General features: G+C 43.2%; 1 protein-coding gene across 1 annotated transcript in view; it reads right to left on the bottom strand.

Annotated features, from left to right (window-relative positions):
• Nucleotides 1-27,103, bottom strand: part of LOC126101542 (aminopeptidase N-like) — a 145,947-nt gene that overhangs the window by 102,222 nt on the left and 16,622 nt on the right. Inside the window, exons 2-5 of the mRNA XM_049912181.1 lie at nt 26,583-26,839; nt 24,268-24,507; nt 16,713-17,054; nt 2,183-2,363 (exon numbers count right to left, since the gene is read on the bottom strand). Coding sequence (XP_049768138.1) covers nt 2,183-2,363; nt 16,713-17,054; nt 24,268-24,507; nt 26,583-26,839 — 1,020 coding nt within the window. The remainder of the gene's footprint in view (nt 1-2,182; nt 2,364-16,712; nt 17,055-24,267; nt 24,508-26,582; nt 26,840-27,103) is intronic.

Raw genomic sequence — 27,103 nt, 5'->3', positions numbered from 1 at the left:
AATGTATGTACCCTCCACTGCTATTCGTAAAACGAACCCCGTATGGTGCAATCAATATGTAGAATTTAAGCCTTGTTCTTACTTTATGTTTCTATTAAAAGCTAGAAATTTCCAGGTAAATCCCATTTTACGCTGTGTCTTACGTAAAACATCTTTCTCCCAAAGAAAACAGTTTTTTTTACGGCAGTAAGTAATGTCCATAATGTCGTCATTATTTTTTGGTTTATGTGAAAGTCCTCCATCGTTTGTCGAATGACCGATTTTGTGAAACTGCCTATAACGAAGAGTTTCCTCCCAAAATTATCAGTTTTCCTTCGTGGCGGTTCCAGTAAACCACGCGGTTTGTTTTCGCGTTTCTTCCTTATGCGTCCTATTGTGGCGAGGCTGACGTTTGCATAAGTTGCAGCCCTCTGATTGGGAGTGGTAATATTAGCCCATAGTTCTGTTGTGCCGCCTCTTTAATACGCTCGTTACTCCATAAATACCTCCTCTTCTCCATATTCTGCACATTTTATTGCAATGCAGGGCGATTATCCATCACTTCCGGATACCGAAGTATATCAGTAAGCATACAAAATTAACTGTCTGACACTGGCAATTAAGATCCCACGAACAGAACGACGTGTATCACTGCTCGCTGATCTACACCGCTAGGCAGGTAACGGGCAACTGATTTTGGGTGCCCCTGTAGGCCAGTGGCAGGGTTCTTCTGGGAAAGGTCACTTCCCCCACCAAAAGCACTGCTCGCTCTTGAGTTTACAGACAGACTATAAAAGGAACTCACAGTTAATAAAGGGTAGGATTATTTGTACCCGGGAGAATAAGAAATCTTCATAAAACTTGCACTCTTAATTGTCTATTAGCTAATAACTTTCTCTTTTGTGTAACATAAATTTAAATAGAGGAAACATAAATACAGTAAATACGAGAGACAAGCAAGACAGTACAGATTTTTTCAATTCTTAGGTCCCATCACTTTTTCTCTCTAATCTTACTACAGGTTTCCTTTATGCGATAGAATCTATTACTTCATCAAAATTCGTCAATCGTTTTGCTACACGAAAAATCAAATCTTCATTGTCTAATACTGAAAAAACTGTTAATAAGAAGAGTACTAAGACTAGTTTGGTTTCTCGATCTGATTATGTCTATTTTGTCACTGTGTGCTACATAAAACGAAACAGGCCTTTGTATTATTGAAGGAACTGTAACACACGCCAAATAAAAGAGACTGTTTTGGCACAAATGGTCGTTTTTATGTACCTCATTTACATAGATCAGACGACAGAATATAATTCACGCAGTACCAACATTAAATGCCTATTAGGAGAACTAAAAGCAAAAAGCTTTATGTTAGGGAATAGTTTCACATTTCATTCATACGCTGCAGTTTCTCAAGCACGAGATCGATAAATAGTAGCAAGAAATTTCTACATAAAATTGGATTCGTCATTTTCTTGCATATAATTTGTGTGATGTCCCCGTTTCTTTTTTTTCCTTGTTCTAACGAACAATCTTGTCAGCACTATCTCTGTAACTATCGTCCCATGGTCTAAACTTTTTCTCCGGTTAACTTCACTATCCCTGTTTAATTCTCCGCGTTTATCCTCCGGTCAGACGTTATCACTTGTTCGTACAATTCGTTTTCGGCGTTATTCCAAGAATAGAACTTAGCGGCTCCTACCGGGGACTGTACAACTGGCTCTTTGTGGTGTAGCGTTCTGGCAATACTTTTCTGTCAAAACGTCATTTTCTCGGATGCACCGAGGACATTAATATGTAATCTTTCTTACCTGTTATTCCCGTTAGTAGTTTATTTCCACTCTGGTAGTCTGCATCTACGAATTTCGCTAGTAATTATAACAACGCCGATCATTGGCTCACCCAGTTAACCACACAAACAAACAGCAATTGCCACTCACCAGTTCGGGTTTATACAGCTCAGCACGTATAGCACCGTCCGCTTTTGCCTGTGGGAAATTTTTTTATTTCTATATTCCGCTGGCAGAAACATCACGTAGTCCTACACTATGCACGGATTCAAAAATCAGCTTACGAATCATTCGTAAATCAACTTAGAATGTGTTCAAAAATGTTCAAAAAGTACAGGGGTGCGGTTCAAAATGGAGCGAATAATCGGTAGAGCGGCGTGTGCCGGATGCTGGCCCCGCTGAGAACTCACCAGGTCGGCGTGGTAGGCCCAGTAGGTGGCGAAGCCCTCGTTGAGCCACAGCACGTTCCAGAAGTCGGGGCTCACCAGGTCCCCGAACCACTGGTGCGCCAGCTCGTGCGCCACCGTCGTGACGACGCTGCGCCGGGACTCGGTCGTGCTCTCGGCCTCGTCGATCAGCACCCCGCGTTCCCTGTAAGTACACTCTGCAGCTGAACGTGCCTGCTGGTGGAGGGGCACAAACGTGTCGTTCACATCGAGCCAGCATTGCCAACGGTGCCGTATTTTAAGGGATTTCCCACACGCGAAGGACCTCGAACAGGACAGTAACTCCTATATTTAATATTTTCCAGTAATTCATCTTATTTCTGTAAATAGTCAGTCCAAATTACATCAATATTAGCTCTAAATGTCGTCGGTCACTATACTGAAGTACGAATCTGTCTTATAACACATTTCTCGAAATCGTGGTCTTAATTTAACTGACGGTCTTCTGGGTAAAGCAGATCACGTTGTATACGTTACATGACGCTGAAAAATCGAAGAAACATTCATTAACCGGTGCGCTTGCGGCGAGTTCTTAAAAAAATGTAGCACCACTTTCTGCCACCAGGTGAAATTATAGGGCCATAAACAGTCAGGATATGGGAACAGGAATAGGTGAGAAACGATCCGATACGATAACGTTGGTTACGGCAAAAGTTAGAACAAGTGTTCAGTACCGTCTACTCACACAGCGACATGCTGCCACGGTCGACACTTGTTCGGTGTAATCGGAGTGTCATTGTACGCTAGCCTTCAGTTCGGAAAGAGTCCAGATACGTCCCTGGTAGGCACGATCCTTCAGATATCTCCACAACCAGAAGTGACACGGACTTACGTCGGGGGATCTGGATGGCCAAACGACTGGAGCTTGCCTGGAGATGATGCGCTCATTACAGAATCTCTTTAAGAAAATCTGGCGGGTGACGTGGCGCGTCGCCATCTCTGGCACGAAAATAGTGGTGTGGACACAGTTGCGTTCTTGCAAAGCTGGAACCTTGTGCTGCACGAGGAGATCCTTACGATGTGCGTATGTCACTGTCCACCCGACAGGGGTACGAGGTGTCATCTCCTCGAAGACAAACGGACTGAGAATGAACGAGCTCGTGAAACCACAGCACAAGATCACATAAACTGAGTGCAGTGGCTGTTTCTGCACATGTCGTGGAGTAGAACCCCATATTCGACAGTTCAGTACATTCACGATACCGTCCAGAGTAAAAAGTTCCTCGTCTGTCCAAAACATATTTCCCAACCACGCGTGCCAAAAACGAAAGCGATAGTCACGTTGTTGTAGCCTGGCACGGGGCTTTGTCTGGTGCATATTCTGAATCTTCCGGGGACACCACTGTAGAATGGTTCGGCAGGGGAGACATTCCCGGCACGCAGCCCGAGCACTGGCCGCGTGCCGCACGGCCGGCTACAACTCGGCCGACAGCTGCCACTGGAAGCGGCGCTCGCTCCGCCGGCCTCTGTTTCTTCAGATTTCTCGATCGTATTTCTTTGCCCTTTTACCGACACGGGGCCTCTTCGCAGTTGTTTGCGTCACCGATATTCCCCCAATGTAGCGCTACTATTGCTGCCGTTCTGATTAAACAACTTCACTAGCAGTGCGTGGTCTTTCTTCTCAACAGCCATTGCATTTCGTACGGAAAACTTCAACCATCTTTATGCTTCGCAACGATAGTCACGTCAAAAAAGAAATGTATACTGGCCCTAAAACAGGAAACATTTCACCTTATGACAGCTTACAGCGCCATATTTTCACCTGCTGCTAGAAAGAGGACTGTTATTTTTTCAGAATACTGTATGAGCACACCGATTAATGAACACGACCTGCGACGTTTCAGCAACCTGAAAGGTGTACAGCCCACTCTGCAGCACTACACCACATTTCTTATAAAGTCTGTTGAAAGAAGCTACTGCACATTTTGAGGCGTGGTAATACTGACCAACACAGGAAACACAAATTCTGTGTGAGCAGTTCGCGTCGACAGCGTACATTTTTCGTGAAAACGTCGGGGTAAAATCGTCAAAAGTGCTTCGTATTCGTATGTAATTTCATTACCGATCTTTTTAATAAATGGCCTACCGCAGTGGTAACGCTCGTTCCAGTCAGATCACCCAGATTATGGCTAGCATACGGACGGGTCAACATGTGGGCCGCACTCGGCCCTCGTGAGCGGCTGCTCGGCTGACATCGGCCGCGAGAGCAGCGTGGTCTATCTCAGGGCTGACGATAGCACGCCAGCCCGTCCGTCACCTCGGCTCTTCCAGACCGCGTTCGTTTATTTAATAAAACCGTTACACAGACTAGATAAGCTGTATCTCAGGGCTGAGGATAGCACGCCAGCCTGTCCGTCACCTCGGCTCTTCCAGACAGTGTTTGTTTATTTAATAAAGCCGTTACACAGACTAGATAAATCGCAAGTTTGAACTGTTTCTGGCGCTGTATGTCTGATGAGCCAGCTACGTAATCGCTACGCGCAGTTTTTTCATTTCCTTTTCCACGCTGCCCTTGCGTTCGCATTAACTGGACCTTTTAGGCTGTTTGGATCCCTTTCGACACGAGCTTTGCTCTGCCTCGTATTCTCTATAATTCCGAGCTTTTTCGCGAGCCGTACGAGGCAACATCTTTCATTACTCTGAAATTTTCAGTTTTATACCTATTTTCACTCACATTCCGGCGAATATTATTATTGTCTCGCATTGGGTCCCAGCAGCTCTTCAGAATGATAGCCAAACCTGCGTCTTAGCCAAACGCGGGTGCCTGCCACACCAGTTTGTAACTTTAAACAATGCTAATTCCTAACAACCACGCGCGTGCGCCTACTCTGATAGGATGACATCGAAGGCAAAGGAAATGAGACGTGATCTGTCGGTTGTCGGCTCAACCACTATCTACGTATTATTAGTCTCGCAGTTATTAACGATTCAAATCTGACGGTATTTTTACACAGAAGAAAGTTTGACAGACGAGTGAAAAATGTCCAGTGAAATATGGGCTCTAAAATGCACACCTTAAGAGACACGAGCACTTGTTCATATCCGCTACTTTGAAACACATCTCTTCCACTGCAGAATTATAGGTATTTTTAAGTCAGCTTTTATTTCATATGGGTACCACTGCTACTATAAGTTATGTAAAATCAAATTATTTTCATTAGTATTCAAAACCGGTTGCTTGGCGATTTTATCACTGTTTTGTCAACCTGTGAATGTATTTATGGATTCTGACCCAGTGCTGATGTGGAAGCGTACAATCAGTGTTATAAAAAATGTTAGCTTGTCCAAATGGGACGAATGATCTGTACATCATAGCATCGTTAAATATGATAACAAAATTGTTAGTCTACACCCTCAAAACTTTGTTGTTGTTGTAATGAATATTGTTTCATGGCATTTGAATTGTTACTTAGTGGCATTTTTTGTACTATTACTGTTTCTTTCATATTTGACTCCTCAGTTTTAACGTAATGTTTTACGTAAATCAAGAACGATATACTTCTAACTTCCCTCGCCAAATTGTGGGTGCTATATTTTACATTAAGCAACCGGGTATCTTTGATGTCATGTCTGTAAGGGTTCTGACCCAGTGCTTATGCGGAAGCGTATAACCATTGTTATAATAATGTTAGCTTGTCCAAAGGGACAAACGAGATGTACATCATCATGTCGGTTAAATATGATAGCAAAATTGTTTGTCTACACCTTCAAAACTTTTTGTAATGATTATTGTGTTTCACGGCATTTCAATTATTACGTAATGGCATTTTCGGACTATTACTATTTTTATATTTTGACTCCTTAGTCTTAACGTAAGAGTTTACGTAAATCACGAACGTTGTACTTCTAACTTCCCACGCCAGATGTTGCCTACTATGTTTTTAAAAAAAAACTGTGTTATACCTCATTTCATGTTATTCATATATTATTCTTTTTCCTTTTCTTTTTCTCTTTTACTTGTCCTGCACTCTGACAACTTATTATCGATCTGTTTTATGTTTTCTAAGTTGGTTTTTTCAAAAACAATACGCCATTGTATTTTAGATGTTTCCTTTCCCCTTCGTCTGCTATGCTTATTAGGTACATTTTAAATTTGAATTACTTCATGAGTCACAAATGCACAAGAGGTATTTTGTGTTACTATCTTGCAAAACCAGTAATATTAAGTCTTCACGTGACACATGTCACATAGAGGGCATTCCAAGCCCTGTCACACCGAGGTCTGCTGTACAGGTGCATGTAAACAGCGGCCTCAGTTTATGTGATCCCTCTAAGCTTGTGGTTAGAGCTTGATACCAGTGCCTACCAATTTTAATTGTATATTACAGGTATGTTCCTACCAACTGTTTTGTTCATACGCAGGTGTAGTTGTGATTTTCGTTTTTATACTCTCTGATCGTTATGTGAAAATTTTTAACTTCTAGCACTGAGGATGGTCACTAAGTGACCGAAAATCGATTTTGCTGACAACAAAACAACAAAATACGGCCAGTGCTGATTTTCCTTCCAATTCTATCCACTATTTGGTCGTGGTGCACACAACACGCCATGGAGTCACCAATCAATTATGTGTTTTATATCTAACCGAGAAGTGAAATACAGATTTTCATAAATTTAGCTTTAAAGTATTTTTTAATATAATGAAATAATTTTTAAAAAAAATTATTATCTTCTGTTGCACTCCCTTAGGGGCTGAATTTCCAGAAACACTGAAACACGCATTTTTTACTTGTAACAGAGAAGTCAAATACCATTGTTCATAGATGTATCTTTAAAAATACTTTAGCAGTTCTTTAATAATGATATAGTTTCAAAAAAAGCTTTCACCCACTGTTTTATTCCCGCGGGGTTTAATTTCCAAAAATGCTGAAACGCACACACCTTTATTCCTGACCGGCGAACCAAATACCCATTTCCGTAGGTCTAGCTTCAAAAAGACCTTCATCCCCTATTCCACCATATCGGGTTAGAATTTTGGACTTCTTAAACGGTGCCTCAGATATAAGGTCCACACCGCCTCCAAATTTCAAGTATCTATTCTTAGCAGTCTGGGCTGTGCGATGTTGAGTCAGTCAGCAGGTCGGCCTGGACGCTGCCTTTCATATATACAGAGATCAGTGGATGTCTTCAGTTAGTCGAGTGTCAGAAAACGAGTGGCTAAAGACTATTTGCTTCACACAGCCTCAAAGGAAGTAATGTGGAGCTCTTGAGTCTGCGGAACTGGGTGGCCACGTCAAATCGGCTCCTGGATTTCACAATGTGTGGACACATTTAATAGAATATGTACATACTTTGGTTTGATGTTCAGCTGTTGCACTCTCCTGCGGACCTGAATGTTGTTCAGAAGTTCTCTTGTGTGCAATTCTGGAATGAGGAAATTCTACATTTTTCAGTAATGATCAGCAACAGCTTTTGGCTTTGCCTCGGGTTTCGCACGCAGACGTTGTCGAAGCTTTGCTTCTGAACATATCCAGTGACGAAAAAGCTTACTTCACTGGACAGCAAATCGTATTGGAGGAACATTGGTTTTCGGATAATCGTCGCAAAAATCGCAGTGCAGCTAGCGAGTCTGTTTTGGCCAGGCTGTCTCTTCATTCTTAAACCACCTGTAGTTTATATGGGCGAGCTTCATATAATCAATATGCGGCACAATGAACGGCGCGATTGTTGTAAAGTTTGTGCACGTCGCCGAGCTGAACGTCTAGGATGTGTGTGTTCGTGTAATAGGCGCACTCGTTCGTGGTTCTCACACAAGTGGAACTCTTCTCGAGCAGACTGGTGACCGTCTGTTGGAGACACTACCACTCGCCCTCACCTGTCTTACCCATCTGACTACACTCGCCGTGTCGTGTTCAGCCAAATGGCGATCCTTACATTTCCACTGCACTGCATTTCGCGTCTGCACAAACCACCGCTCCATCTACAATGGTGTAATGAAACTACTCTGAATACATCGTGTTCCAAAACATTATGACCCTTGTCCACCTGGACACTGGATGCTGCCTGGTGGCGTTGAGGACACGTGACGCGGTATACATATACGGAGGATCACCCTAGCCAAGATATGGGCTGCAAAGGGGTACATCCAAGAAAGGGTAGAGCCTGTAAACGAGTATCCCGAAAATGGCTACAGTTGTGAGCATCTGTGGAAAGAGGTAGGACAGTGAAACTACCACTAGGCGCTAAATGGTAACATGTCCACGACTCTTCGCAGAACTTGTCTGCTCTGTAAAGTAGGATAGAAGGCGACCTGTGGCATCTCTGCCGAAAGAGCACAATGTCGGTGCACGCCAGAGTGTTTCGGAGCACACCGTTCGTCGCACGTCGTACGTTGCCGAACGTGGAGCTCCGGAGCACACAACCCCTACGCGTTCACATTTTGACCCGACGACCTCGTCAGTTACGATAGTAGTGGGCACGGAACCGTCGGGATTCGACCGATGCAAACGTGTCGGTCCTTCGGGTGAATCACGCATTTGCTACGCTCGGTAGATGGTCGTCATCGGCGGCTCGGAACGTGCAGCGCGCCACAGACACAGGCTGGGGGGAGCGATATTATGCTGTGGGAGACATTCTCCTGCGCCTGCGGATGTAGTGGCAGCTGTGAACCACCTGCCTCCCTTCGTGCTCGATGTCTTCTCGGACTGCGATGTCATCTTTCAACAGCATAAATGTCCGCGTCTCGGAGCCAGAACCGTGCTGCAATGCTTTGAGTGGACTGATGTTGATGCCTCGGAAACCAAGTTTGAGTTTTGTAAATCCGATGGAACCCATCTGGGCTGCTATAGGGCGCCATCACCGCGTACGGATATCAGCGGCTCGTTATTTACCCGAATTACATGACCTGTACGATGTCATCTAAAGCCACATACCTGAACAAACCTATCAAGAAACTGTCGGATATGTAGGATCAGTGATGTATTTCAATCCAAAAACGGACAAACAAGCTGTTAATCAATGTCTTGGGCCATCAGTGTACGTACCAACTGTAATTTCCAACACAAGATGTTTTATCACGTATTCTACGACACCCTTTTTTAATTGTCATAAATTTTGTAAACATTTCTTAGATAAAAAGTTAGCTTATTATTTAGATGACTGTAAATGTCAGAAAGGTGTGTAAGCATGAAGAAATTTAATAATCTTTCACCAATATGTTGTTATCTATGTATTTAACAAAAATGGGTTATCAGTGGGTAAAGTATGTTCAAATGTGTATGTGTGAATTACTATGGGATCAAACCGCAGAGGTCATCGGTCCCTAGACTTACACACTACTTAAACTAACTTATGCTAAGAACAACACACACACCTATGCCCGAGGGAGGACTCGACCCTCCGGCGAAAGTATGTTAGTTGCTGTAGTTTGCCGCGAGAAACTGTGTATGACCGCATATCGTCAAAGGCGGCCGAACGTAGTCATTATATCTAAATAACAATGCTCAAAAATATCTGTGTATAATAATGAACCACAAAGAAAAGGTGTTATTTCAAATTTATTAAATGATTTCAAGAATATACCAACAAAGTGGAAGCTGAAATGTGTTCATTGTTTTCATTAGAATTGATACAGCAAGATCAAACAAATGCAAATCATTTGTCAGTATTTTACAGGAAAGCGAGAAAGAAGATCCCTAGACGTGAACCACGTGGAATAACGAAGAAGAATTTTAGGACGTAAGTACCAGTTACATTGATCAATCAACATTTCTGAACTTTCCACCCTCTTTGCTCAGTCTGCTGTTACGAAGGCTGAAGTATATGTCCTGTAAATCAACAGAGGCAGAATTTAAATAACTAATTTGTATCGGTAATTATAGGGTGGAGGGTTAGAATGGTCCCGTCTCCTCCCCCACCCCACCCCCAGAAAAAAAGAAAAAAATCAGTGGAAGTAACGACTTCCAGCGGCAACCAGAATTTGATTTTCAGTATTTCGTACAGTTATTTACCCACTTTAAATATTTAATACCCTCTCGTAATCTACTCGTAATCAGATATAAACTCATGTTGAGGGTTCAGTACAGTAATTAAAAATATATATGTTAGAAATAGCTTGTATGTCTTGAAGAAGCGGTTGCAATTACCCGCTCTATATTCAGCCAGTATTTCACAACGAGAGCACTTAACCACTCCCAACAAACTTTAAAACATAATTTCGAAGCTTTACTAGTCATTTCCTCGCCGACGGTCTCCACAAAACAATGAAAGGTAAAGCGTTTATTGGTTACGGTACTATGTTCTCGCTCTTCATTTAGTAAAACTGCAGCAGCAGGCGTGACGTTTTAACTCATTACTTCCTCACTACTAACTATTCGCAACACATTTTGCAGACATACTCCACGTATAGCAATGAATGAATCAACAAAATTACATCATTGTGCGAATCATGTCACGGGTTCCACAAAAAATGAAAAACCGTGAAAAATGCGAGCGTCTTACACTCGCTGGCCTGGCTTGCAGGTTGCGTTGTTGTTCTCGACCACGAACGGCACCTTACCATGTTCAAGTGCAGCCTTGGTGACAACACTCTTCGTGTATCTGAATTTACCATTACGAACGGTTTTGCAAAAGTCTGCGACCGTGAAAACAATAGGTTTGTTTATAAATAAATATTCTGCTATCTGCCACGATTTTCTTTTATTCGTATTGTACACAACGCGTTTCGGGAAATGATTCCTATTTTCTAGTGTATTTTCTTTTTGTAGTGTGCCATTTTTATGTAATGTTTTCTTTCTGTTTTGGTTTGTTGATTTTAGTGCAATATATAAAACACGTGCACTATTTAGTCAGTTTTCGACTTTTATATGTAGTTAGTTGCGAAATTGAAAGAACTTGAACTTACAGTTTCCTTCTGGCCCATTCTTGCAGTCTCATACACGTTAAACACCACACATAACTTACGAGAATAACTAAATAAACAAAGAATTGTTAAGAGGTTTTTAGATGTAGTCGACAGAGATAATGTTAGAGGTCTTCCACAGATTGTAATATGCTTTTATGTATAGGGTATTTATTTTAACAACATGAATCACAATTTCGTTGTATCTATTTTATAATGGTGCTTATTTCTTTGTGTTGCTGTTTTTATTTAGCATAATTGTCAAAAAATCTGAAGAAATCTACTGATTCACTTTCAGGTTTTTCGTTTAACATGTTGTCTTTAATGTAAATGTATTTCCAGTTCTTCTAACAAATCCATTTTAGCCAGCATATTTATCGGGTGAGTAATTTGATATTTTGCTATACTTTTCCAAGTGGGTGTCCTGTATTATGTATGTGTGTTGTGTGTTTTGGCTTTAATGTGGTCTGTGTGACTGGTTTTGAAATTTCGGCCTGTTTGTCCTAGGTAGAACATGAAGCATTCCTCGCATGTTACTTCGTATATTCCAGAGTCTGCGTATGTATCATAATTATTATGTGTATTATCTAATAGCTTTTGTTGTAGTTTATTTGATAAAGAAAGCCAAAGTTTTACTTTGTGATTTTTCAAAATATTAGCAACAGTCTGTGATATATTGCCAATATATGGGATACTACATTTGTTTTTGTCTTTTTCTTCTGTGGCGCAATTTGTGTTTAGGTCTTTATTCACTTTGTATAGGACTGCGTCAACCATGGAAGCAGTATAATCGTTGGCAACTGTGATCTGTTTCACTACATTTATTTCTTGTTGCATATTTTCTCAGTTCATAGGTATTTTAGTTGCACTGTGTGGCATTGATTTGTATGCTCACTGTTTATGGATGTCTGGGTGGCATGAGGTCGGAGGGATTGAGGTGTCGGTCATTTTACTTTTTCCTATAAATTTTAAATGTGCGTGTGTTGTCGTTTTTTGTAATATTTAAGTCCAGCTAAGTGTTGATTTTGTCTCGTTCATGTTCCATTGTAAATGCAATTTTCTCATGTAGATCACTGAAGCAGTTTAGAACGTCTGTTATGTCTCTGACATCCCCTAACAGTAGTGTGTCATCTACGTATCTCCTACAAAATTTAGTTTTCTTTATGGAAGGTTCTTGGCTGCTAAATAACTTTTGTTCCAAGTGACTTATGTTTACGTCAGCTGCGATACCTAATTTACATGATCCTATTGCTAGGCAATCTGGTTGCTTATAAATGTTGCCATTAAAGGTAAGTAGTTGTAGCTTAAGAGTTAGCTGGTTTAGTTCAATAAATTGAATGATCTCTGTATATGAAAGTTTCTTATGTTTCATAAGGCTCTTTTGGAATACTGTTACAGCTTCTTGTACGGATATGTTTAAGTAGAGGTTGGTTCAAAATGGTTCAAATGGCTCTGAGCACTATGGGGCTTAACTTCTGATGTCACCAGTCCGCTAGAACTTCGAATTACTTAAACCTAACTAACCTAAGGACATCACAAACATCCATGCCCGAGGCAGGATTCGAACCTGAGACCGTAGCGGTCGCGCGGTTCCAGGCGGTCGCACCTAGAACCGAATGGCCACCCCCGCCGGCAGTAGAGGTTGGTAATGTCATCTGATAAGAACTGAGCATCTTAGGGAAGATTTTTACCTTTCAGTTCTTCTTGTAGTATCATGCTGTTTCTTTATAGAATATATTGTTTCATATGTATAATTTTTGATCGGTATGTTTTTCAGTTTTTGTGATAGTTTGTGTGTTGCGCTATTTATAGAGTGTACCATGGGACGTATTGGAATACGTACCCAGTTCGTGAAGTTGTGCGTGCATTATGCTGGAGCTCAGTGCATTCGAACGTGGGCGAATTGTTGGGTGCTTCCGTAGCCAAGGTAGGCGGCGTGTTTAGTGTTCCACGAGGCACGATAGCGAAGATTTACACCGCAAACAGGGAAAGTGGAAAAACATCATCCGATATGACAAAACGCAGGTGAAGTGGGTGCCGAGTGGTGGTGACGCAAGATCACTGAGGAGGATTGTGGCGACACCTGCAAAAATCACTGCAGAACTCACGAATTCTGTCAGTGCAAAATACGCAACGATTTTAGATACATAAGCAGCAAACTGCAGGTCGGGCTGGACTCGTCAGTGATGAAAATTTTGCCCATAGCAGGAAAATGCGGTGTCCAAGCGAAAGAACCTGAACTACATATCAGCGGAAGACGCTCGTGTGGTCGGGCGAGTCTCGTTTCACACCGTCCCCGACTGCTGGCCGAGGTCGCGTCCCGCAGTGAAACGAGGCGGGGGTTCGGTGTGATCACTCTGCAAAGTCACACTACTGCGAAAGGACTGTGTGAGCATTTCGGCTGCTGAGGCCCGTCCCACGGTACGACACGGCCCCCGGTCGCATGAGCCTCATCGTTTACTGAGTACGAGGATCAATCGTAGCGTCTACCCTGGCCTCCGCAGTGGCCACATCTCGACGTTACTGAGCCTTTGTGGTATACTTTGGTGAGAAGGGTGCGCGGTTGCCACCCATGTCCATCGTGGTCACCTGAAATTGCCACTGCTTCGCAAGGAGAGTGGTGTGAGGTTCCTATGAAGACCCTACACGGTACCTGTATTTATCTGTTAAGGGACGACTGAAAGCTGTTCTCATGTCCAGCTGGGCACAGTAATGTGTTTTTGGTGTTCACATGTTTTTTCCGCCTCCTGACCCCCCTCTTGTACTTCAGGAGTCACGATGTCATAAAAACTGCGATGAACGAAAAACGAGCTTTTCTTAAAACTGAGTACAAATTACCGAGACTGTACTCTTCCACTGTTTGATAATGAGAGCACTTACGGACTTCCGACAAACTTAAAACATAATTAAGGTTTTATGTCTTAACCGTAAAGGAGTAACACGTTAACTATCTGCCAAGTCGTCACACATATGAAACCGTTTTCCACACGGGAGATCGAGTCCTTAAAGCTAACTGGAAGAGTGCAGAAAGTTGAAATAAGTAGTTCTCGTAACATGCAAAGATCAGCACATTCCTCAAACTGGGGAACTATCAAGAATGGGGTTCCACAAGGGTCAGTCTTGGGTCCTTTATTGTTCTTATTATATATTAATGACTTGCCATTCTATATTCATGAAGAGGCAAAGTTAGTTCTCTTTGCTGATGATACAAGTATAGTAATCACACCTGAGAAACAAGAATTATCTGATGAAATTGTCAATACTGTCTTTCAGAAAATTACTAAGTGGTTCCTTGTAAACGGACTCTCACTGAATTTTGATAAGACACAGTACATACAGTTCCGTACAGTGAATGGTATGACGCCATTAATAAATATAGACCTTAATCAGAAGCATATAGCTAAGGTAGAATATTCCAAATTTTTAGGTATGTCCATTGATGAGAGATTAAACTGGAAGAAACACATTGATGATCTGCTGAAACGTTTGAGTTCAGCTACTTATGCAATAAGGGTCATTGCAAATTTTGGTGATAAACATCTTAGTAAATTAGCTTACTACGCCTATTTTCACTCATTGCTTTCATATGGCATCATATTTTGGGGTAATTCATCACTGAGGAATAAAGTATTTATTGCACAAAAGCGTGTAATCAGAATAATAGCTGGAGTCCACCCAAGATCATCCTGCAGACATTTATTTAAGGATCTAGGGATATTCACAGTAGCTTCTCAGTATATATACTCTCTTATGAAATTTGTGATTAACAACCAAACCCAATTCAAAAGTAATAGCAGTGTGCATAACTACAATACTAGGAGAAAGGACGATCTTCACTATTCAAGATTAAATCTAACTTTGGCACAGAAAGGGGTGAATTATACTGGCACTAAAGTCTTCGGTCACTTACCAAATAGTATCAAAAGTCTGACAGATAACCAACAAGTATTTAAGAAGAAATTAAAAGAATTTCTGAATGACAACTCCTTCTACTCCATAGAGGAATTTTTAGATATAAATTAAGAAAAAAAAATATTAAAAAAAAAACACACAAAAGAATAAAGTTGTCATATTAACTTAAGTATGTTGTTAAATTAACCTAATTATGTCATGTATTGGAAAATTCGACTCGTTCCACATCATTACGAAATATCGTATTCATGATCCAAGGAACTAGGATTAATCTAATCTAATCTAATCTAATCTAAAGCGCCTCGCGAGTGAGGGTTACTGTTGATACACTAACAACGAGAGGTCCTCAGTGGCGGGAGCGACCATCTAAACAGTGGTGTAGGTCACGGTACCACGTACTACACCGTTCAACCGTTCACCATCGTGGGTCATCGTTTGCGAGTATGTGAGCAAAAAAATTTCGGAATTTTGCGTCATGTTGTAGAGCTTTAAACTAGTAGAGTGTTACAAGTTGTTTGCTTAGCGTAATGATTGTAGTACTCGTATCGTGTCCGAGAGCTTGTGGGTCCGAACCTCGTTAGGTGGTTTCAAATTTTATATTTTTAAATCTTTATCGAAATGACTTAAGTAATTATTTCTATTTAGGTAATTGGAATAAACGTATTATTTTATTTCTATCCCCTTGTCACATCATTTTAATCACGATGTTAATTTTTTCAGTTGCTCTCATTTTTAATTGCCTGTGGGGATCTTTGTGTATGTGATTTTAATTATTGCCTTGTATTAACATCGATTTAGTTTCTTCCGTTTCATCATCCTATATTTTCGTCCATGTTGCTGCATTCATTACTTATATTTCTCGTTTTGTTTGCATTTCGCTGTACTTATAATCCCTTCATTTATTTAACTCTTCGTGTGCGTTATTTTATCCATTGCACATTAAGCATTTGTGTTTTAAATCGTTGTATGACATTATCATCCAAGAAAATGTCATGTTATAAAGAAAATTACGTTTTCACACTACTGCACAGATAAATAGATTATTTCTTCTTTGTTTTACAGGCAGTAGATTGACATTTTCAAATGTTTATATACTGTTTATTTTATTTTATTTATTTATTTATCTAAATACTATAATAGATAAATAAAAATATTTACATATTTAACTTGAGATGCGCAGATATTCCCACTGGAGAAAGAATGATGGGAATTAAAAATGAGAGCAACTAAATAAGTTAATATGCTGATTAAATGATTTAGCAATGGAATAGAAATAAGGAAATACAATTAAACCAATTAACTGAATAATAATAATTATCAAAGTCATTTCGATATCGATTTAAAAATATAGCGCTAGTGCTGCAGTCGTTACACTACGCAACGACTCGGTGAAACGCTACTATTTTAAAGCAGTAGAGCATCCAACAAAATTTCGAAATTTTTTTTTTCGTCCGTTATTCGCAAACTACGGGCCACTGCCTCAGGGTGTAATACCTGGAGCCTAAACCTACACCACCACATAGATGATTTCGAAAAGTCAATTCCACTGCCAGGGACCTCTTCTCGTAAGTGTCCGATTGCCTCGTATTCGGCAATGTACTCGGACCGAGCAATCGACACAAATGCGGTCAGTGATTATACTGGATACTGACCAGCCCGACGTGTCTCGAGAAAGCGCGTACCTGCAGCCAGTTCTGGTGGTATAATTAAAATGCACAGGCACGGAGCCGGCAGCCGGCCTACCTGTAGGTGACGAGCCCCCAGTTCTCCATGGCGCCGGCGCTGAAGTCCGGAATGGCGACCTGGTCCATCTTGGTGTTCATGTGCAGGAAGTAGTCCGGGAAGAGGCGGCCGTACGCGGCCAGCGAGGCGGCGGCCACGTCCAGCGCGAACCCGCGCTGCGCAGCCAGCTCCGCCCTGGACCACACGCGGATCGGACCCTCGGTCTCGGTGGCTTTCCTCTCCAGCGCGCCGAACGTCTCCTCGTGGTACACTACGAACGCCACCAGGTACGTCGACATCGGATTCGTCGTCCCAAAGTATACCGGCGTCCGGTTCGCTACCGCAGCTGCTGCCGCAGGTGACCTAGGATACGTTCACAATAGGTGCACTTAGTGCATAATGCATTTATTAGAATTACGCAGTAATTCGAGAATAAACGTTTCAATATTTTTTTTATTTTACCCCTTTACTTTTGTTTCACAGTCCTACATTTTCGTTCTTCAGCCGAGAGTGTTTACGAAACACTAGCTTTGTAATTGTGACATTGGGTGTCCCTCCTACAGGTCGTCAGGTGTTACAGTAGGAACTTGCAATTTCTTTTCTATAATGCGTAGTTGACGCCACTTCAAACAAATTGTTATCGTCACTTGTTTCGTGCGACGCGAAATGTCGACTGAATGCGTGGGTTGCCAGATTAGTCCGGTGTGTAGGCTACGTACTGACAGGGACAGCACAGCAGCGCCAGCACCGCCCCGGCGTGCAGCGCTGCTCAGTCGCTGCTGGGGTAGCCTACCGGCTGTTCTTCGTCTTCCACTGTGCCTTTTAATTCGTACCGGCAAAATCAATATCGATCGCACTACACTAATCTGGTAGCACTCTGTCGAGTGGGAACGTGAAACTACACTTTCAAAATCATTTTGTGTGTGTGTGTGTGTGTGTGTGTGTGTGTGTGAGAGTGAGTGACGAGAAAGAAACGCACACTTTCCGTCGACTCTTGGCATCGCATGAAAGACGTGATGAGCAGGATGCGTTTGGGTTGACTCCAGCTACACGTTGCAAGAAAGAAATTCCAGCGCTGTGAACATCTCTTAGCAGATAAATTCATCAAATGTCTTTTCCAGGTTACATAGTCTACCAGTATGTGTCAGAGGCATGAGTGTGTCCTACGGGAAATGCAGTTTTTCGTGATAATGTTACTAACACAAAATCGACCGGTCGAGGAATGCCGTACGGCAAGTGGGGTCTCGGCGGCCTCAGGCCACCGGGCCCGCTGCCGCAGGGAGGCCACGGGTCCGTCCGCAGTGAGAGGAGTGTCCGCGCAGGCATCGAGCAGCGCGGGCTGTCGGCGAGGCGATATCGGTCGCGGCTTCCCTCGGCACTGTCGCAGAAGGTGGTGCATCCGACGACGACACGACACGCGGGAGTGGCGCCCTGCTGTCTTTTCAGACGAATCCGGGTGTGGAGCTCTGAGGAGAGAGTTCATGTTGGCAAATTCCGTAGGTCGCTAACTTTGTTGCAGACTTTCCCAGATAACTGTGCTAGTTATCGAGCTGCTTCTGCCGCTCTGGGATTTGCTTTGCTCTGGATAGTATCTGCCTAACAGATTAATGACGACGGCGAGCGAGCTGACCGGCCTACGTACGGTCTTTAGGCTGTTTTTCACACCTGTGGTCGCGGGCCGACCGTGTTAGGTCAGAAACGTACAGTTTAGGAAGTACATTCCAGTAGTGCCAGGCGCAGGCGAGGGCGCAGGCTACGCCTTACAAAATACGACACAGCCGTCACGACGTCGCGAGGCGAGCCGTCGAAACAGTTGAGACGGCGGCACCTAAGTGGAAGTAGGTAGAAGCCTTTCCACAGCGGCTGCTGCGGAAATGCTTATCGTAAGCGTCACGAGGCAGCAAAGCCCACGCAAGTAACCTACAAACGGGTAGCCATTTTGTACTAAAGTCCCGTGTTAGCGTCACAGGTGTACAACCGCGGGCGTGTGACACTCGGGCTGTATGTGGAGCACAGTTGGAGCCTGCGGCAGGGCGGTCCGCGGCTCGCCAGCAGCCGTCTCGCGCTGGCGGCTCGCCACTCGGCCCACGGCGCGCTCTGCCGGGGGGGGGGGGGGGGGGAGCCGCCCCAGCCGCGGGGCCGTAGCGGAGGTATCTGGGAGCTGTCACTGTCTCGTCTGCACCCTCTCCACTGCAGACCACGTCGAGGTGAGTAGTGCGCTGGTACACGAGTTCCAGTTCGGTGCCACAATTCACAAACATTTCGAAAACGTTCTCCCACTTAACACTAAACACAATCAGCTGGGGTACACAACTTCCACCCTGGGGGAGAAATAGAGGACGGGGTGGTCACAGAAAGGACGTTGCCGAATCCAGGTTAATGTGCCATTCCCACGAAGATGTGGGATAACGTGACGAAGGAGAAGAACATTATCGTACGGGTGATGCGCGTTGTGTGACGCTGTGTGGTTGCCGTCGGGTACGGGACACGGTCACCTCTCGTTCGCACAGCCGGTAATTTGGAAAGCGGCCGTTACATTTCTGACCTGTTATGGCCGGCGGCTTGCCCCTGCCTTCGAGACTGCCACGGCTGAAATGGAGAGCGGTGAGATTTCGGGGGAAAATTCGAGCATATTTCGAAAGGATAGGCGAATGGGAAATTGATGTGGTGTACTTGTCGCATTACACGAAAAACTCAAATCCGCCGAGATTGAAATTGAAGCTGCGTGTAAGATTGTTTGGGCGAGACTCGGTATCGGGGGTTGGCACAGAACGATAATTGGATCCTTCTGTCGCCCGCCGGATTCGTCCCCTTATGTAACTGAAAACTTTACTTCTCAGCCCACTTGTACGGAAGTTCGCCAGTCTTACTGTAATCGTCGCTGGAGACTTTACCAGCCAACAGTCAATTGTGAAAATTACAGTTTTCTTAGTGGTCGACGTGATAAGTCATCCTGTGGAACTTTACTAAATGCCCTCTCTGAAAACTACATAGAACAGATAGTTAGAAGCCCTACTAAAAACAGAAATATATTGGATCTAATAGTAAGAAACAGAAATCACCTCTTTGAGGATGTGCACATCGAAACTGGTATCAGTGACCGTGACACGGTAGTGGCAACAATGATTACCAAAGTACAAAGGGCAACTAAAACAAGCTGAAAGATGTAAATGTTAGGTAAACTAGACAAAAAATCAGCAGTGTCGCATCTCAATGAGGAACTCGATACTTACAGCTCAGGTCAGGACTATATAGAGAAACTCTGGCTCAAGTTTAAAAGAATAGTTGACCACGCACTGGATACATGATAGATATGCACCCAATAGAACAGTTCATAATGGGAGGGAACCTCTATGGTATACACTCGCCATAAAGAAACTTCTAAAGGAACAGACATTACTGCATAATAGGTGTAAAACAAAGCGTTGGGCAATAGACAGATGCTGAATGAAACACCTTTGCTGGAAAGAGAGCAATGCGTGATGTCGTCAATGACTAAGTAGCAGAATATTGTCAAATCACATTTCACAAAATCCAAAGAAATTCGTCTCGCATGTAAAGGCTGTCAGTGGCACCAAAGTTAGTGTCCAGGCCCTACCGAATGAGACAGGAACTAAAATTTAGGGTAGCACGGCAAAAGCTGAAATGCTTAACTCCGTTTTCAAATGTTCATTTACAAAGGAATACTCAGGAGAATTACCCTAACTTACTCCTCAAAACACTGAAAAGATTAGTGAAATAAGTTTTAATGTCAGTGGAGTTGAGAAACAGCTGAAATCGTTAAAATTGAACAATGCTTCAGGCCCCTATGGAAGCACTGTCTCATTCTACACTGAATTTGCGACTGACGTATCCCCTCCTCCGACTGTAATCGAACAAAAAACCGTGGCCAGTTCTTGGATAAAGCCAGAAGTCACACCCAACTACAAGGAGGGTAGTAAAAGTGATCCACATAATTACCATCCAGTATCCTTGACATCGATTTGTTGTAGAATATTACAAGCTCACACGTAATGAGGTATCTTGAACAGAATGATCTCCTCAATGGCAACCAGCATGGATTTCTAAAACTTCGGTCATGTGGGATCAAGGCAAGCACGTAAATCCAGTGTTTTTGGTTTCCGAAAAGCATTTGACTCAGTACCGCACCTACTCATATTGTCACAAGGACGATCATATGGGATATCACGTGAATTTGGTAACGGGACTGAGGACTTTTTGGCAGGAAGAATACAGTATGTTGTCTTGAATGGAGTCATCGTCAGATGTAGATGCGTCTTCAAGTGTGCCGCAGGGAAGTGTGTAGGGTCTCCTGCTGTTCATATTGTATATTAATGAACTTGCAGACAATATTAATAGTAAAATCAAGCTTTCAGCAGACGATGCAGTTATCCTTTATGAAGCAGTATCTGAAAGAAGCTGCATTAATATCATCAGATCTTGATAATATTTCAACATGGTGCAAAGATGGGCAACTTGCTCTAAATGTGCAGAAACGTAAAATATAGCACTTGAGAAAACAGGAAAACGTAGTATCCTCACACTGTAATATCAATGAGTCACTGTTGGAACCGGCCAACTCATGCAGATACCTGGGCGTAACGCTTTGTGGGGATATGAAATGGAATGATTTCATAGGTTCATTTGTGGGTAAAGCTGGTGGTAGACTTAAGATAAATTGCTTACAAATCACTTGTGTGACCAGTTCTAGCATATTGCTCAAGCGTGTGGGACCCATACCAGCTAGGACTAACACAGATATTGTATGTATACAGAAAAGGGCAGGACGAATGATCACAGGTTCGTTTAATCTGTGGGAGAGTGTCACAGGGATAATGAAGGAACTAAACTGGAAGACACTTGAAGACAGACATAAACTGTCGTGAGAAAGTCTATTAACAAAGTTTCCAGAGCTGGCTTTAAACGATTGCTCTAGGGACATACCACAACCCCCTACGTATCGCTTACACAGGGATCATGAGGATAAGACTACCATAATTACTGTACGCACAGAGGCATTCAAATAATCATTTGAATGGGACATGAAGAAACCCTAACAACTGGTACAACGGGACGTACCCTCTGTCACGGACCTCAAGGTGGTTTGCAGACTATAAATGTAGATGCAGACGGCATCTTTCAACAAGATGACACAAGGCCACGAGTCTCCCTTACTGTCCTTACCTGCCTCGATGCGCACATTTTTCGAGTGTTGCCCTGGCCGCCACAGTCTCATCCATTGAGAACGACAACCAGTATGACGCTGTATACCGGGTGATCAAAAAGTCAGTATAAATTTGAAAACTTAATAAACCACGGAATAATAGAGAGGTAAAAATTGACACACATGCGTGGAATGAGATGAGGTTTTATTAGAAAAAAAAAAGTTCACAAAATGTTCGACATATGGCGCTGGACAGCAAAACGTCAGTGACTGCGCATGACAATCGTGTATAAAAGGAGCTGTAATGAGAGAGAGAATCAGATGCGCCAGCAGTCGCAGCATGTTGACGTTGCCTGAAAAGGCGCTTTTAGTGAAGCTGTATTATCACAATCAGAATCTCTTGAGCGCGTCGTTTAGTGATAATGGTGTGCTCAGCCGCCACTTTCGTCATGCTTGGCCTCACAGGTCCCCAGACCTCAGTCCGTGCGATTATTGGCTTTGGGGTTACCTGAAGTCGCGAGTGAGTCGTGATCGACCGACATCTCTAGGGATGCTGAAAGACATCATCCGACGCCAATTCCTCACCATAGCTCCGGACATGCTTCACAGTGCTGTTCACAACATTATTCCTCGATTACAGCTATTGTTGTGGAATGATGGCGGGCATATTGAGCATTTCCTGTAAAGAACATCATCTTTGCTTTGTCTTAGTTTATTATGCTAATTATTGCTATTCTGATCAGATGAAGCGCCATCTGTCGGATATTTTTTGAACTTTTGTATTTTTTTGGTTCTAATAAAACCCCATGTCATTCCAAGCATGTGTGTTAATTTGTACCTCTCTATGTACATTATTCCGTGATGTACTCAGATTTCAAATTTACACAGACTTTTTGATTACCCGCTATATTAGAGAAACAATTTGTCTAATAGTTGAAATGCCCTGCCGTCATAGTTAAAACTGACGGCAAGAAAAAAGACAAAACTGCCCATTTTCACAGCACAGCACAGCACAGCATTTTCTCTTTGACAGTCAGTTTTCGCCGAAAATGTGCAAATTGTTGCTTAAAATAAGTAAATAGCGTATGTCTGTCTCTGTGTTTACTAGAATGTTGTGTAAAAATTTGAAGTAAATTGGTCAAGAATTTTTCGAGATTTTTGGATACAACGTTAAACAATATTATCATTATTCACGTATGGGTACAGTAGGACCACGCGACATACAATAAATCAATGTCGCTTTTGATGGTTGGCCTTCCTTTGTGTCCAAATATGTTTCATCGATTCAGAATGTTATGTCTTTCTTTCATCAGACCATGGTGTTGCAGTCCGTTTTCTAATTTGCCTATGGCCAACTTTCTAATCAAGTATCTTTTGTCTGAATGTCTTTCTATCTGTAACGTCTGCCTGAGTTATACCGGCTGCTTTGAGATCCTCCTTAATTGCAGTGATCGATTTAATTGACTCCCTTTTGGCCTAACTTATGTTTTCGTAGAATTCTACTACTCTAGTGGATGCCATTCTTTTTAATGTGCCCATAAAATTTAAGTTTTCGTTTCCTCATGTCACCATGTATGCCTGTCCATTCTTCTATTTCCTTATTACGAATTTCTTCGATATCTCTCTTTCTACTTAAAATTAAAGTTTCTTCTGCACCAGGACAGTCAGGTTTGATTACAGTGCTGTAATGCCTAAGTTTACTGAATATAGAAATTGATTTTTTTTTTTTTGTTATACATGTTTTGTGTTAATCTGAATGCAGCTGCTGTTTTTTGAAAGCTTTTTCCGAACCGTTTTCTTGTATGATTTACCCCGTCCGTCCGTCCGCCTCCCTCCCCCACCCCCCCGCCAAATATTGAGAAACCATTTTTATTTTTCCATATTTCGCGATCAAAAACTTTGGCACTTGTTTGTTGTACGTCAAAATGGTTCAAATGGCTCTGAGCACTATGGGACTCAACTTCTAAGGTCATTAGTCCCCTAGAACTTAGAACTAGTTAAACCTAACTAACCTAAGGACATCACAAACATCCATGCCCGAGGCAGGCTTCGAACCTGCGACCGTAGCGGTCTTGCGGTTCCAGACTGCAGCGCCTTTAACCGTACGGCCACTTCGGCCGGCTGTTGTACGTCATATATTCCGGTTTTTCGAATGGCGTTTCTAGTCCTATATTTTCCGCAACTTGTAAAATAATTTGAATTTGTTTTTGAGCAGTTGTAATATTCCATAGTTGAAATTGGTAGGTTATTTGCAAATCTGCTTGTATAATAGTGTGTGTATACACACAATAAGTAAAATTTCGTCGTTTCCTATCGTTCTTGGTGCCTCAGTTGTAGAGGCCAGCAGGATATGTTATTTGTGTTGAGGCTATTGCCTCCTGGGACGTTCGTGGTTTTCGGTGCTAAACGTACCTCGGTGCAGGCCAGCTGCGCAGTGGAGGCGAATCATCCTCAGTCGTTTGCGGCGTCGGCGTCGTCGTGGTTGTTGTTGTTGTTGTTGTGGGAGCCGGAATGGGGTCCATGTTGAAGAGCGCACTGTAGTTGTGAGGAGGGTAAATGACCATACTGAACGTGGCCTTGAGCGCCGGCTCGTCCAAGCAGGGGAAGGCTTTGCGCGCGCTGGTCGCTTCGAACTGCGTCGCAGCCAGGAACCTGCACAGAGGAGGCACGGCCCCAGTCCACCTGTCCACACGCAGCGCGTTTGCTTAGCACGCCCCACCACATCGAGCAGCTAGGCAACGCCTGTGCAGCTCACACTAGCCAGCTATTCCCACTCGTCTCCCTGATAGCAGCTGTGGGAACTGACACGAGAATGACTCGTCAATCTATGCAGCAGACCCCATATTCCTTTCGTCACGTTGCGCTGTTTTTGTGTTATAACTTGTTTATTCTATTACAAGGCAGCGGCACACTGGAGATTTATGAAGAACACATCACCCTTTGTTCAGTTTCTTATAATTAAATGTCTATCAATCGAAGACGTGAAGTCTGCGATCGGATTGCCGCACCTTGTTTTTAAAGATGCATCTTGACCACAAAGATATTACAATCCACTATTACTAGTTTCTGCTACTGCCATCTTCAAATCTGTTGCAAATGAAATATAACAGTGATGTAACCGAAAAAGTTAATTTAGCTGAAGCAAAATCTATAACAGACCTGGTGACACATAAAAAATAAGAAAAAAATATATCATTAACAGCCACGGGCAGCAGCCATACAAACCATAAAATATTCTAAGGTAGGAGTCAAAGTCATTGACTACAGACATAGGTAAATAGTAAGTGCGTGTGATGGCACGGATGTGTGTGGTATTTATACAAATGACTGAGGCGAGCGGCGGGCACTATAGTTACGGCACGCTACTGACTAGTATCGCAAATTTAGTAGTTAAAATGCAGTATGCGTAGTCATTAATTAAAGTTACTTCACACGAGTGTCTGACAATAAAACGTGGACATACTTAAAATTCACATAAGAGGTATAAAGAGTAATAACGGGAAGCTCCTTGCCTGGCAAACTGAACGACACACAATCTTGCAAAAAGCGGAATAAAAGTTTTAAATAACACAGAAACCTTTAAGCACGACAAAACAGTTAAATGATGACCATAGGTGTAATGTAATTAACAAAACAGTGACTGTTATTTTAGACCGGAGTGGAATCTCAGTGGCGCCGCATCGTGGCTGCCCTATGTGTTTTTAAAGGTGTTAGTAACGAACAGGAAAAGATCGTAATGAGACACACGAAGAAAACCTCCAATTGACATAAGAAACATAATGTAAGACAGCAGGAAATCAAACATTAATTTGCGGGTAGGGTGGTCAATCTCACGAACATAAAAATGACAGAAAATGTAATGGATCTTCTGAATAAGAGTCTACACGAAACTTGAAACTCACTGGCAGGTTGAAACGGTATGCCGGACAGAGAGTCGAACTCCGGACCTTTGCCTTTCGCAAGCAAGTGCCCCTGCACTAGCCACGGCCCCAACTCGGGGATGAATTTCTTCGATTTTGAACGCGTGTCTGTTTAAAAAACGGACGATGAAATTGCTGCGAGTGTAACAATCAGCAGCGGCACTCTTATTCTCGCTCATCATAAATGTTGGCAGTTTATTCGCAATGTATCGCGATTGCCGATGGCGTCGTTAGGCAGGAATCGAAGAGAACAGCTTCAGGCGCTGCAAGTGAAATAGCAGTTACTATTAAAAACAGTCTTGATCACGATTTATTTAACAAAGTGACCGGTTTCGACCACTACTGTGGACATCTTCAGACCATTGAGTAGGAACCTCTTTCTGTTGGAGAGTAGTAGTACCTTGTTAAATAAATCGTGATCGAGACTGTTTTTAATAGTAATTATTTATAAGACATTGATCACTGCTGTTCCCGTAATGTATTCAAAAGAAATAGCAGTTGTTAGTTTCTGGGGTTCGTTCACTGACGGGAGAAACCGGTGACGGAGTCACGCTCAGCGTACTCGAAACGCGGGCACGCCACGCCGACTCCACTGCCGGGTCAGCCGAATGTGTGAGCAGCCAGCCGTCCCCGGCCCGGCCTGCGATGCTGCCTGTGGATCGCAGGGTCCCGGCTTGTTTCGATTGCTGGCCGTGTCAGACATTTTCTCCGACTGGGGACTGGGTATTTGTATTGCCCTCGCCATTCCGGAAACTGGTGAGACAGAACAGTGAAAAGAGAGACGCGGACGTCGAGCCCACTACCCACCTCGTCTCTCCTGCCACCTCGTACGTGCTGACGTAGAAGCCGTCCATGTCCTCGGCCAGCTGGCCCGTGTACCAGATCTCGATGCGAACCTCGCCGCTCACCTCCGCCACCAGCCGGACGGTCGCCGTCTCCGTCGCATTGTCGCGATCCACTGACGTCACGGCGACGTAGGTCTCCCTCGTAGGGTCTTGCTGGTACTGGACGACGTTCACAGTGTCCTTATCGAAGTCGAGGCTGCTGGCCGCGTGGAGGGTGATCTGCGGACCGATAGAAAGGGTGAACTCGGCCTGTGATCCCAAACAGCGCAGTAAAACGTACGACACCTTTGTCGACAGAGCTTCCCACAGCAAAGTTAAAGCTCTCGTCGAGCTTAAAGTCGTCGAGCACTACGGTAGTTAAGTAGGAGCAGTCTGATGGCACAGTCTCGCTCTCTTCGATCTCTGAACGAGCTCGTGTGACCAGTTACACAGGGACCGACAGTTCGATGTCTATACTAAACCGTTATTCACTACGACAACTCA

This window comes from Schistocerca cancellata, chromosome 9, assembly GCF_023864275.1.
Source record: "Schistocerca cancellata isolate TAMUIC-IGC-003103 chromosome 9, iqSchCanc2.1, whole genome shotgun sequence".
Lineage (NCBI taxonomy): Eukaryota > Metazoa > Arthropoda > Insecta > Orthoptera > Acrididae > Schistocerca > Schistocerca cancellata.
The sequence above is the reverse complement of the archived record's forward strand: the minus strand, read 5'-3'. Positions and strand labels throughout refer to the sequence as shown.